The sequence below is a fragment of the Scomber scombrus genome, chromosome 13 (assembly GCF_963691925.1).
Source record: "Scomber scombrus chromosome 13, fScoSco1.1, whole genome shotgun sequence".
Taxonomy (NCBI): Eukaryota; Metazoa; Chordata; class Actinopteri; order Scombriformes; family Scombridae; genus Scomber; species Scomber scombrus.
In genome coordinates, this window is record NC_084982.1 from 13,850,978 (window position 1) to 13,865,021 (window position 14,044).

Consider the following 14,044-nt stretch of genomic DNA (forward strand, 5'->3'; position numbering starts at 1 on the left):
TGTCCGGTAAACTGCAGGTTTATTATCTTTAATCAATAAAGCTTAAGAATGCTTAACTCTTACGTGTGTTTGTGTGAAAAATACGAAAGATGAATACAGCTGGCAGTGATGTCATTTGCAAATTTTACAGCACATAGTATAATCATAGTTTTAAAATGTTTAACAGCATTAGCACCAGCATGATCTCTATGTCCACATGAGCGTGGGCTCTCTTTAACATATCCACTTGATGAAACGGTCAAAAAACCTGGACTGAGACAGTTCAATGAAGTCTTTTCCTTTGAAGATGGCATCTTGGTCATTCATGGCCAGCTTCTTTAAAACTTCTTGGTCAACATCATTTCCTAGGGCTATCACCGTGGGGACCACCCGTGCCCCGCGCATGAGACTAAGCGATTCATCCAGGTTTCTGTTCTCTGTGACACCGTCCGTGATGAACACAAACGAAATCTCTGCATTGAGTCTGGTCTTTCGAGTTTTTCCTTGACCCAGGATGTTATTGATGGTGTGGTCGATGGCCGGTCCCACGCTTGAGGAAGAATCCAGATAAGTCAAGCGAGATATCTTGTCAGCAATGACAGTAGGGTTGTGTGTGAGAGGGAAGGCCTCAACTTGCTCATCGTCATTGCCGTACTCCATTAGAGCTATGCGGGCTCGCATACTATCATTCTTATTGCGGGCCAGGACAAGTTCGTCTGCCACCTTCTGCACAAAGTCAAGGACATGACGGAAGTTGCGTGGCCCAAGGCGCTCCGAGCCATCTAGTAGAAATACCAACTCCACTGGCCGCTGCACACAAGGGGCCACATAGGGTTCTGCAATAAGAAGCAACAACCACTTTTATTATTATTATTGTACATTTTTGGTTACAGTTTTATAACTGATATATTTTGAATTTTTGGCTCACATTTAGCTAATTCTTCTTTCATTTGAGACAGAAATTCATGTAAAACATTGTTAAAAATGTGTATAAGTAAAAAAAATAATAATGTTGAATATAAATATAAGTGTTAAATCTAAATATTAAATATAAATCTAAATGTTAAATGTAAATACTAAATCTAAATGATGAATATATGAATACAAAATAATTTCTGTCTCAAATGAAAGAAAAATTAGGTAAATGTGAGAAAAGTGTGCTAAATATTCAAAATATATCAGTTATTAAACTAACTGAAATTTTACAATCGGCACCCCATATATTACAACACTGAACTAATAATCTAGTCATGAATATCACCTACCGGTTCTACAGGGAAGTTCAGGGCACACAGTCTCTGGATCTGGAAGGGAAATTGATTGGACATAAATTATAAAAGTGGATAAAAGGACCAGTATGATCATCTTAGTGGGTGTACTGTTAGAGGCTTACTTGGACAGAGAATAGTCTCCATTTCTTGTTGAAACTGTTCTGCCACCAAGTCACTGAACTTCGACATCTTCATTAGACGATTGTCTTTACGGTTTTGATTGATGCACGCTATCGAGTTCAGGGTCTCATCATCATGTTTGTGGTCAAACATATCACTGACCCCGATGGCATTCACCACCACATTGGCCTCGCTGCAAAAGGACGTGAGCCAAGTAGTATTCTTGTCGTTTGGATCATAGCGGCCATCTGTAACCACCACCACGGACACTTTGGCTCTAGTCCTCCTGCTTTTCATGAGGGTGTCATAGGCAAACCTGAGAGCTGAGGGTGTGTAGGTGCCCCCAGCAATCCACTCCAGGTTCCGCACAGCGTTTTTGAAGGCAGATAAGGAGTTTACTTTGGGGTCGTCAATATGTATGGCCTCAAAAGTCCCAACGTGACTGTACTGCACAACTCCAACTCTTGTGCCTGGAAAAGACAAACATGTCAGGCAGTGCATTTACAAATGTGTGAATTCAATAATAAAAGGCTGGCTATATTCTTGTCAACAAACCCCAAAACAAGACAAAACCCAACAAAGCATTTTCTCCAATTGAAACTGCTAGTCTGTAAAAACCGGTCACAAATATGTTGTTTTGGGTTGTTTTGTTGTTGTTTTTTCATTGTCACTTGAGACTTGAAGTTAGCCAGTTAGCCATGGATTAAAACCCTTGGGAGCTTAAGTGAGTATTTACAATAGCAGGATGGTGGTGTATACTGTTTGGGATTGACTCAATATAAACTGAAATGTGCATATTTCTTTGTAATGAAGGCGCATGTCACCAAGTGCGCAGTGGGAAAAATGTATGTTTACTTCAGGCCATCAGTCTTTCGCAAAACAAACACCACTTGTTGCAGATTTTGGGGTTTTCATGGGATTTATAGACACTAACAAACTATTTCGAAAGGCTTTTCTGATGTTGTGATTTTGTGTTAACATCAGTTTGCAGTAGTGATTTAAAATATGAACTTGTCTGACTGAAAATACATGTTCATACTTTGTCATTACTGTACAGTATTAATGAAGAGCACGAGATGAACAAGGTCCTTTCCAAATATTTTTGGATCTAACAGTATGTTGGGTGGTGGATAAATGGTTAAGCTTTTATGGCAACGTCTACTTCTTGTCACTGGGAATTGTGTCTGCAAAAGGATTTACAGAGAGCTATGCACTGTGCTTGTGCTCGACCGTACCGGTTGTTGACATGGGGTCGCTGGCCATAGATCCCAGTCTGTTGATGGTGTTGATAACAAAGTTCTTTTCCAGGGTGAAATTTGTCAGCCCAATGCTCTCTGAGCTATCAATTATAAATATGATGTCCAGAGCTCCACACTGCTTCTCACAGTCTAGGACAAAAGACCAGAATAGGATCAGCATGTTGAAAGATGCCAACAATAAAGTTGTGTTAGCTTTAACTTATACAGTATTATCTTACCACAGCAACCGCACGTCTCCCTGATGTAAGTCATGACATCACAGTCCTGCGGTGACATATATGCAGGTTAGTGGTACTACAACCAATGAAATAATTTTGTTGTGTTTGTTAACCAAAAGACTTGTAAAATGTTACTTACATTAAGTCCAGGATCGCCTGGGCCTCCGGGTCCTCCCTGCACACAGCACAAGGACAGAGTGATGTAATTGGATCTCAAATTTGCAAGCATGGTAAAATCATAATTTGAGTAGTTGAGCTGTTGCTTACATCAGGTCCTTGAACCCCTTTTGGTCCTCTCGGTCCTGGCTCACCCGCAAGACCTGGACCTCCCTGCAGAGAAAACAATTTTCAGTGGAAGTGCATTGAAGAAAGAAAGTTGCATTTTTCTGACTAATGTTGAATTTCTCTAGAAGTTACTTGTTAATATTGGCAACATTTTTGACAGAATGCTTTTTACTGTCGGTTTCTTAAGAACTAAGCACCACTGAGAAAAAAACAAACAAAAAACTCTTAAACTGGGCCATTAAATCCAAGTGTTGATGACGCGTGACATATCTGGCACCAGTCCAGCTCATGTCACACAATCCTGTAGACTTAGAGTCTGATCATCTGCTGTATGTTAAAATGAGAAACCTCACATGGTACTTCACAACCTTGTTGTTCAACTAAATGATTAAAGCTTTAATTAATTCATCTTACTTCATCTCCTTTTGGTCCTGGTATTCCAGGTTCTCCTTTGGCGCCACATTCACCTCTGCCCCCCCTGACTCCATTTTTGCCTGGAAGGCCTTTATCTCCCTGGGAAAAGCAGAATTACTTCGGGATAAAGTAGTGACATTAAAGACATGCAAGAATTTTGTGAGGTAAACAGAAAACCGTACAGTGGGTCCTCTCGGTCCAGGATAGCTGAATCCTTGCCTCCCTTTGTCACCCTTTAGAAGAAGAAAAAAATGACAATGATTAAATGTTGCAATATTTTACATGATACCATCTTAAAAGTTCAACTCTTGGCTCACTTTTATTCCATTAGACCCTGGATCTCCCCTTGGTCCAGGATCTCCTATATTTCCCACGGTGCCCTGTGACCACAGAAGAGGACTTTGAAGGACAATAATATCACCTACTGTGTATTAATGACTGATACTTTAAGAGTGCCCTCAAAACAAAGAGCTCCTTTATGATGCTTCACAAGAGAACATTGAACAAATAAAAACTGTATCTGAATGTTATAATTAACACACATTTCCTCCAGGGCTTCCTGTTTCTCCTGCCTGACCCCTCGGTCCTGGTAGTCCTGGGTTACCCTGTAAGAGAGAGAAAGTAGTGAAAATATTCTCACTTTCATTCCAGCCCACATACATAGTGTTACTCAATGGTGTGAATTTGGCAAAGCATAGTAGACAACAGGAGAAGTTGCATGTTTTTTCTTTTGTGGTGCAGTTTCTCGAGAAAATGGTGTTATGATAAGAATCTTATTCCATGTTATTTTGGCAGGACATAGTAGGGGAGAACGGGGTTGGTAGTCACACTTTTTACTTTCCTTTGAATTCCTCATAAACCATAAACTGAATAAATTCCCTTTTAATTTGTAATGAAAGCCTAAAGTGTCAGGTAGGAATAGAGTGGTCTTATTCTCCTTCAGCTGATTCTGTTCAAAAGATATGAGCCCTCAAATATGTCTTGTGCACTTGTGACAACCAACCCCACAATGGGGATGGTGTCACACACTATGGGGTTGGTTGTCCCTGTGTTATTTTAATGGGGGGGGGGGGGGGAATGTATACAGTCTTAAAAAAATATTTAAAATGTTTACTTTAATTAAAATACAACAACCTAATACATCTCCTGCACCAAGAGAACATAAACAGGAAAAATAATTCCGTTAAGTGCCTTTTTTGTCCTTATATGACAATATTGTTCATTTTCACCTCTCTGACTGCTCTGAGCTTTACATCTGGAGGAGTCTGGATCTTGTTTGTCTTCCTGACAAAGTTCCTGGTCATTTTGTTATCTTAAAAGAAAGAAAGAACTAGATATGTCACACTATATATGTATATACCAACGTGGGACAACCAACTCCGAAGAGAATGTGACAAGCATCCCCAACTGAGATTTTTTGCTACCAGCAAAGCTAACAAACACATGTTTTGGCATAGCTAAAAACCTAAACGTCCTCTCACCTCAATGTCAAGCAGTTTACTCCAGAAATGACCTCTGAAGTAACACCTCACCTAAATTCTGAAATGTTCAGTACCAAAACATTTTAACAGCGCCCTCTAGGGCCCAAGATCTGATGAATGTGACAACCAACCCGTGTGACAACCAACCCCGTTCTCCCCTACATAGTGCAGTATTGGAGTTCTAAGGAAGACTTGCTGAATTCTTAGGAAGCTGCTGAGTCGCCTGCCAAAATCCTCCCACAACCTGTTCCCCTCACCTTTGAGCCGTTGAATCCATCTTCCCCGGGTTTGCCTCTGGTTCCCAGTGCCCCTCGATCTCCCTTAAAATAAATGAAGATATCAGGATTTCCCCCAGACCATTAATCATCACCCAATGTCGCAGAACACAACAGTAACTGAGAGGTGATAATTCTGCCCCAGGGAAATATGATAGAGGTGTATCAGAGGCCGATTTGTTAGATTGTCTCTGTGAAACTCTTTTTCATAGCACGTTAAATCATCACCAAAATCAGCATTACACTTTAGACAAATCGTCACACAGTAATAAAAGGCAGAAATATATAAAGTACAACCCCACAAAACCCAATGACGACAGGATAATATGAAAACAAGTGTTGTAGTCCCCTCTGTGATTCACCCTGTTTAGGGCTGCTATGGCTGTGGGCCTCTCTCTCGCTGTTAAAATCCAATGTTTGGTCAAGGGAATCCGATGCGATCTATCAATGTGTCACATTATGTGTCACACGTTATTATTTAGCTTTCAGATCACAAAGGCCAACTTTTATTTTTAACGCACTAAGTTGAGTCATATTTAAGATGAAATTCTGTGGTATTGTATTTTCTGCAACTTGCCAGCAGATGTTCTCAACGCCACAAACTTGTAACAATTACATTAAAGAACAAGAAAGTGATCAAAGCTCATTTATCTGAGTGCTGAACTTACCCTCTCTCCTTTTTTCCCATCAGGTCCTTGTCCTCCTTTTTGTCCATACTCCCCTATTCTTCCCTGTTAATATTTACCGATATTTCATTTCAAAATCGACACACTCTGGTAAATTCTCAAAAAGAAAGTATTTAATTTGATAAAATACAAGTGTTTGAAATACCTTGTCGCCCTTTGGTCCAGGAAAGCCTTCCCTCCCCTGAAAAAGAACTTCAGAGTCACCTTTATATCATTAACGGACAGTAAGAGAAGATATTATAAAGAAAATAAGTCATAATTTGTACCGGTGCTCCCTTAGTTCCTGGCTGTCCTGGAATTCCATTATTTCCTCTATCACCCTAAGGAACAGAGATTCAGATCATGGATTCTGTTTTTTCAGCAAAGACATTTTAAATTTTTAAAAGCTGTTTTCTGTTGCACTTTAATTAAATGGTTACCTTTGGTCCTCTATCACCGATAGGGCCAGGGGGACCATCTCTCCCAGGGCGGCCAGGGTGACCCTAAACAGAATATAAACAAACAAAACAAACCCCCAAACCACAGGAGACATCAGTGAATGTAAATTTAACTTGAATAAAGTCCTCGCTAGTGGCTATGTGAGGCTCAGTACACACAAGAAAATACACTTCAATGGATTTTGAAAAAATAGACTGTTTGATATTCTTATACTCTCACCATTAGTGGACAAAAAAGTCTGACCTCATGGTGCTGAGCTTCTGGGAAAAGGCCAACATCAAAAGGATTTTTAAATCACAATTTTAGTGTAGAGAACATTGATTTTTTTTTTTTTTTTTTTTAAACAGCAGGTCATGTGACTGGTGGCAAAGAAAGCATTTTATCTGTGCACATTCATCGCCAGAAAATCTGAGTCAGATATATTTGGTTGACAGTTGAATTGTATCTTGCACAAAGAACCACTCAACAAAATGTTAACATGGGTGCAAAAACACAATCACTGTCAGTAAAATCTAAACAACATCCAATATTGGCTCCATACAGTCAGTTTAGCTAATTGAGCAATACACTGTTGGGTTGAATACATCTAATGCAGCGTTTGAGCTGATGTTTTTTTATTCTCGGCACAACTATGACACCAACTTGTCCCGCATACTTTCATGTAGACACTAAACTGTTCAGCTTCTTGAAGACATATTCTTGTAGTGGCTAGGATTTCAGGAGCCAGGAGATGTAGTGGCTTAGTGGATGATGAGGTGAGAAAATAGGAACAGGTGTGTCAATGAGAGGTGCTTAGGTAAGAAAAGCCCGTGTTTGAACTATTGAGTGACATTTCCCTCCTATCAACCTCATTTTCAACTGATGCACACAGCAGTAGCAATTGTAACAGCTAGATAAGGTTTTCATGTCAATCGAACGAGTAGCTACACAGATTTAAGAGTTGTTAGTTTTATATGCCTTATTTTAGATCTATTGTGTACTGCTGCATCAATCTCATCCATACTTGTTGCCATTTTTCTGGCTCTAACACGGAGACAACATTCACATTCATCTCGTCTGTTGCTCTTCCAACTGGGAACCAGTCATCAACAGGCACAACATGTTTTCAAATGGTTGAAAACATTGTAGATGTGAGTAGAGATTCAGTGGTCTGGAACCAGGCCAACTTTTGTGCTGTTTGGCAAAGATGATCCTGATGAAAAGCTGTAGGCCTATTGATGATTGAAGTTGGTTTATTTAGCACACTGACCACACAACTGTTTCACTAACTATACATATTCAGAAAAGGCCAAGCTTCACGTGTAGTTTTAGTGCTATTGTGCCTTGGACAAATCAAAAGTCAAAAGTCAGGATCAATCTTCTAAGCTCGATGACTATATTGACTTTTGTGTGAATCCTTCTAATAGCAGTAAATATTTCACTTTAGAGCAAAATGCTTGATTCACTAACTGACTGACTCCGAAAAATACTGTTAGCAACATACCATTTCAAGACCCCTAGAGTGGTCTATCAAAGTTAGCTTAATGTTTCAGTTTTTATTCATTCTCTTTACAGCAAAATGCGAATAACAGATTAAATTATACTGTTTAAAATCACAAATACTGCACTATTCTTTTTTAAAAGAGACAGAGAAGATCCTCGGCTTGATTTGATACAGACCTTTTCACCATTATCGCCCTTTACCCCAGGTTCACCAGCGTTTCCAGGGTAGCCGTTTGGTCCCTTTTAGAGAGAAAAAGTAAAATATCGGTAGTTCAGTTACTTTTTACAACAAAGTGGATGATGAATTTTAAAATTCACCAGCCAGATAAATAATCTCAGCTAAAAGATATGATTTACGATGACAGCGAGAATAATAGTAACCAAATAGTATAAGGACTTGACGTACCGTGTCACCTGGCCCACCTTTGCAACCAGGAGGTCCAATTCGGCCAATTTTACCCTGAAGATTTCACAGAGGATGTCAACATACATAACATACATGAGTCATGGTTTACTTTCTACTTTGTTGTATGAAGACTACAGCCCGACTGATACTGGATTTTTGGGGCTGATGCCCATACCGATATTAGGGACTAAAACAATTCTGATATTGATATATTGGCCAATAATCTTACGTATACAGAATATATACAAACAAGTGCAGATATTTTGCAATAACACTTCAAATGTGGTTATCAAACACTTGTGGCAAAGATATGTCATGATGTTGGCATGATATTTTACAGATTAACAATGAAAAAAAATATGAAAAAATTGGCACATATCTGACAACATATATGCTGATACGGATATCTATGATGGGCTGATATCGGCTTAAAATATTAGCTGACCAATATATTATTGGGCTCTAATGAAGACTCACCTTTTGTCCATCAGTTCCATTAAATCCAGCTACTCCTTTCCCACCCTGAATGTTTGAAAGTCAGTGAAGACAGAAAATTAACTACAGTATAAAAAAAGTTGATTATATGCACAGTGTTAGATGTTGTACGATATAAAAAGAAAACATGTACAGTAAGCATGACACTACCTTTGATCCAGTTTGTCCAATATCACCCTGCCAAAGTAAAACAGATCCATGAATCCAAATGCTTCATTCAATCTGACAGATCAACACAGCAGTAGGAATATAAATATTTCAACCTCACCATGTCACCTTTCAAACCGGTTTTTCCCTATATCAGGGCACAAAAGGACATGTTACTGAAATGATAAATGAAAACACGGATAGCCATGTAGCACACACAATCATCAGTAAAAAGTCCTCAGCAAACCTTTGGACCGGGTGGTCCGATTGGACCTTCAATGCCAGAATCACCCTGTAAGATAAACAATGATATACAACATTTAAAGTGATGACACAGTATTTTGGGTGTAATAATTTCCAAGTGTAATAATTATGTTTTATTGTTATGTTCTTGTGGACATAATCTACCAACCTCTTTCCCCTTTTCACCTTTTCGCCCAGGGTCACCTCTGTCTCCTTTAAAACCCTATAAATAAGCAGAAACATTCATATTTCAACAAAATAATCTGTGGTACAAGCAGAAATATACATGATTTATTTATTTTGTTTAGTTTTTTAATACTTACTTTTTGACCCTTATACCCCTTCGGTCCGGGCATCCCAGGGTTTTCAAAGCATTGTTGTGTATAACACTATGAAAACAAAGCAATTTAAAAAAAGTAATACATGAAAACCAAGTAAGCAAGAGAGATCTGGTGCAATGATTCAAACCTGTACGTATTGTCATTGTTTAAGGTTTAAAAAGCTTTTTCTTACCTCTTGATAGGCTTTATATTTCTGTGAAGAAAAGAGTGAAGTAAGTGAAAAGTAAAAATCTACACAAACACCAAGCAAAAATATAACAATATAAGCATTCAAGGTGAGAAAATGTTTTTGATCACCATGGCTTTCATGATCTTTTTTATTGTTTCGTCCTGTATTCTTGGGGGTCTGGCCAAATTGTCCACAGCCATGTAATCATCACGGTACACTTCAATGGGAGGGCTGGCTATCTCCCTCAAACCATATTCGTCCTTTCTATTGGATGCTGCCACTGAGAACACATTGATCCCCCGATTCTGGGCCTCTTCTGCCATCGACTTGACCCCCCCACATGGGCTTCCTGTCACATGGCCATCAGTGATGACCACAGCAAAGAGGACGGTCTTTGGCTCGAGAGGGTTCTGGGTGATTTCATTTTTCATTTTTCTGAGGGCACAGTCAATGAAGGTGCCTTTGCCCAGATATTTAATCCCACCAAGTTTCCTGATGAACTCCTCCTTCCTTGTAAAATTGCTGAAGACCTTCTGCTCCTGGGAGAAGTGTAGGCCTCCAACGGACCAGTTGAACTTCATGTCTTTGTACTCCTCATCAACCAGCCTCTCAGCAAAGCTTCTTGTGAACTCCTTGACCTTATCCACCATTGCTGGAATTGGGGACTCCTGTAAGGCAATGGTCTCCGAGGTGTCGATGGTGAAATACACCCTGATGGGGCACCTGATGTCTTCTGTAGGACAGAACATTGACAAAAGTAAATAGTCAAACCTAAAATTGTACAGAAATTATATATGAAATACATGAAAAGGCCTCAATTCTTCTAAAGCAACCCCAACAATAACAATTTTATTCAGCTGGAAAGAAATCCACAAAACTCACTGTGACAACCTGGGCGTGAGGGAGGTCCAATGTCATCTGGCACAATGTCAGCTGGCCCATCACCTCGGCCAGGTATTGGCCGCGGTCCACGAGGCACGAGAACTTGAGGGATTGCAGCATGGAGCGTGCACAGAAAGATGAACCCTGAAATGACAGCCATTTTCTTGCAGCCACTGAAAAAAATGGAGAGAAGTACACCGTAGTAAGGTTTTAAAAAGCTTTCTTTTAACGCTGAAGCTCCCTTTAAATGCAGGAAATAGCTGTCAAAGCAGTGAGTCAAAGCAGTGAGTCTTCACAGAAGGCATCTCCACAGCGCCTAGAAATGTTTATCATTGTTTTAAACAATGTCACAATGTGACGACATCTGAATAATAGCTTAAATGGAATTTTTTGTTGTTGCGATCTCATGTGCAGAAACCCAAAACATACAGAAGACTGATGAGTTGTGTTGTTATGCTGATAAGACAGCAGTGGAAAGTAAATACATTTACCTGCACTTTAGTACTATTTTGAGGTACTTAAACTTGAGTATTTAGATTTTACTTTATGGCCTACTTTTACCCTTTTATATTTCAGAGAGAAATGTTGTACTTTTTTACTCCATAACATTAATTTAACTGAAGATAAATATTTTAAATCCAAAACTTATCTCATAACATCCTCTGCAGCTGCAACATTAAAATATTTATTTTACATGTATCAGTAATTTAAGTTGTAACATTGTGGGACAACATGGTGGCCCTTGTGGAAGAGGACCCACTATCTATGTAGATATAAAGGGCTCAAAACAATGATTCATATTTTCAGCTGATTTTACATAAATTTAATCAGTGTCATGAATATTTTCCATTTTTGACATGTCTGTTCAGAAAAGAACAGACAAACTGTTCACTAAACTCCATACACTGGTCCTTCATATAGAATATAAAGAATAGATTTCCATATGGACACTGAATTGCTGTAATCATTCTTCCTGTTCATACTGGCCATTAAAATATCCCCTGCAAATGCACTTTATATGTAAGTGATGGGGGCCAAACTGTCCACACAGTAATTTTGTGCAAAAATATATCATAAAGTTGATGTGCCACATTTACTCTTTTTAGCATCAAATTCCCTCTTTGTGTTTCCCTTTTAAGCTGTGGTGGAAGTAACAAAAAGAAGGGCTTTAAATGAGTTAAATGTAAAATAAAAATAAGCTAAATAAAACTGATGAAAAAGCAATTGTAGTTCAATAGTAAAATATTTAATAACATAACACTTTTGGATGATGAGTACTTGTGCGCTGCTACATTTTATTAATACTTAGTTGAGTTACAATTTAAAATTCAGGTGTTTTACTTGTAACTCTGTCCCAACTGTTAGTTTATTGGTGCTCTGGAAAATTGTCCTTTCCTTACTAAGGTTCATTTAATATCTTCAAGAAACAAATGTGTCAGCAGTGGTGGAAGAAGTACTCACATCCTACTTAAGTAAAAGTACATACGTATTATCAGCCCGATGTACTTAAAGTATTGGTTTGAAATGTTTAATATATAGTTAGTTTAGTTCAGTGGTAAACAACATAGGGGTCAGGCACCTCCAAAGGGTCAGCAGATTAATCTGAGAGGCTGTGAGATGATTAATGGGAGAGGAAAGAAGAAAAAACAAAGTTCTGATACACAAATCTGTTTGCAGTCTTTGGACTTTTTCTATAATCCTTGATTTTTGCTGAAATATTGGATAGTTTGAACATTTATAGAAATGAAACCATGTGAGAAGTTTATAGGGAAAAATCACTATTTAGTGGAGCTGTTAACAACACATCTGAAATGTGAACATGACACTGCTTCTTTTTTTTAAGATGTCAAAAGCTAAAAAGTTTGGAAACCACTGGTTTCATATTTAACATTTAACATGTGTTGTATTTTAAACGACTGTGTTATGCATGGTGACACATCTTCATCTGAAAAGTGACTAAAGCTAAAACTGTCAAATAAATGTGGTGGTGTAGAAAGTACAATAATTCCCCCTGAAATGTAGTGGAGTGGAAGTATCAAGTAATACAAGAAATAATCTACTCAAGTAAAGTACCAGTACCTCAAAGTTGCACTTGCGCACAGTAATTGAGTAACTTTACGCGTATATGTTAAGTCAAGAGTTAAACACATTTGATAATTTACATTAGCTGCCTGACTGTCCGTCACTAAACGTTTAGGAAAAGTCAATAAAATTACTCACCGCGGCGACCCAGCTGATACTTTAAATCTAAACTGCGACATGAGACTTTCATGAAACTCGAGCAATTTCCAAACTTAAGATAATCATCTCATCGGAATTTCCAAATCAAAGGAATCTCGGTGGGTCAGCGCATGGTCGAGGGGGCTGCTCGTTTTAATCTCAACTGCACCCACGCACGAGAGAGAGAGAGAGAGAGAGAGAGAGAGAGAGAGAGAGAGAGAGAGAGAGAGAGAGAGAGAGAGAGAGAGAGAGAGAAAATGAGAGAATAGATTGGATTTAATTACATCCAGCACGTTAAAATGTTCTATTAATGTAGCAGATTTTACAGAATAAATATGAGTGTCACAGACTGATCATCTCCAAACAGGAGCATTACAGACACTCAGCTGCACTGCTGCTTATCCTTACATGGAGAGAGCCGCGCACTCTCACAGTCTGTTTACACTTAAAGACTATGCAGCATGAGAAATGTCATGCTGGTATTTGACTGCTGCAAATGTCCCAAATGTACAATGTAGTTTTAATATTTTAAAGGACGAGTTCACAGTTTTTCAAATCTGTCTTAAAACAACAGTCAGGTACCCAAATGAACACTGAACCAGGTTGTTCTAGCTGTAATCATTCATCCTGTTCATACTGGCTGTTTAAAAAAAAAAAAAAAAACACTTTCAAATGTGCTTTCAATGTAAGTGATGGTGGCCAAAATCCACAATCTCCCTCTCTGTGCAAGGAGGCTTATGTCCACTCACTTCCTGTCAGAGGCTGAGATCTATTGAGACCAAAACCTCACGCCAAAAACCGTTTCATCCCATCAACAAGGGCCAGGACCATGGACATTACACGTTATATTAATATAAAATCTCATAATCTATATTTGCACATTTGTGATTTTTTACAGTATAGCCTAATGGAAACTTGTATTATTATTGCTTGCACACTCCATACTGTTTACACTATGATTGTGTTCACATTCCTGGGAAATATTTTTGTACATTTTATTGAATTCTGTTCGATTTAAACTTTAACTCCATAATAGCTCTTTTCACTTAGAATATATTTTTTATTGTAATGTTTTAAATATAATATACAATTACTTGTGTAGGCTGTGCTTTGTTTGTTATGTGCCACAACACAAATGATATATTTCACTGTTACAGTCTTTTTAGTGCTAAAGTCCCTGTTTTCATTACAGTACTTCCAGCGAATCTCAACAGACAAGCAATTTTCCAGGAA

The 14,044-nt window shown here is 38.5% G+C and overlaps 1 protein-coding gene across 2 annotated transcripts; it reads right to left on the bottom strand.

Annotated features, from left to right (window-relative positions):
• Positions 1-2: 2 nt before the first annotated feature.
• Positions 3-12,938, bottom strand: LOC133992723 (collagen alpha-2(VI) chain-like). Of its 2 annotated transcripts, none has more exons than XM_062431434.1 (28): positions 12,812-12,938; positions 10,601-10,764; positions 9,838-10,442; positions 9,713-9,733; positions 9,523-9,588; positions 9,369-9,422; positions 9,204-9,248; positions 9,078-9,104; positions 8,960-8,986; positions 8,792-8,836; positions 8,315-8,368; positions 8,086-8,148; positions 6,408-6,470; positions 6,255-6,308; positions 6,134-6,169; positions 5,971-6,033; positions 5,285-5,347; positions 4,089-4,151; positions 3,864-3,926; positions 3,729-3,779; positions 3,547-3,645; positions 3,115-3,177; positions 2,987-3,022; positions 2,848-2,893; positions 2,606-2,758; positions 1,373-1,840; positions 1,245-1,283; positions 3-815 (listed from the first exon to the last, which is right to left on the bottom strand). In XM_062431434.1, exons 1-28 carry the CDS (start codon positions 12,850-12,852, stop codon positions 214-216), a joined length of 3,174 nt encoding a protein of 1,057 aa, XP_062287418.1. In that variant the 5' UTR covers positions 12,853-12,938; the 3' UTR covers positions 3-213. The 2 variants fall into 2 exon arrangements, with proteins under 2 accessions (XP_062287418.1, XP_062287417.1); XM_062431433.1 differs by having other exon boundaries at positions 10,592-10,764.
• Between the last annotated feature and the right edge of the window lie 1,106 nt (positions 12,939-14,044).

What these genes read in the sequence shown, in the direction of transcription:
- LOC133992723 (XM_062431433.1), bottom strand. Translation starts at nt 12,852, where the DNA reads ATGTCGCAGTTTAGATTTAAAGTATCAGCTGGGTCGCCGCG. An exon ending in TTGGACAAACTGGATCAAAG is followed by an intron (nt 8,837 to 8,959) that starts GTAGTGTCATGC and finishes TCAAACATTCAG; the next exon opens with GGTGGGAAAGGAGTAGCTGG. An exon ending in AAGGGGTTCAAGGACCTGAT is followed by an intron (nt 3,023 to 3,114) that starts GTAAGCAACAGC and finishes TGCTGTGTGCAG; the next exon opens with GGAGGACCCGGAGGCCCAGG.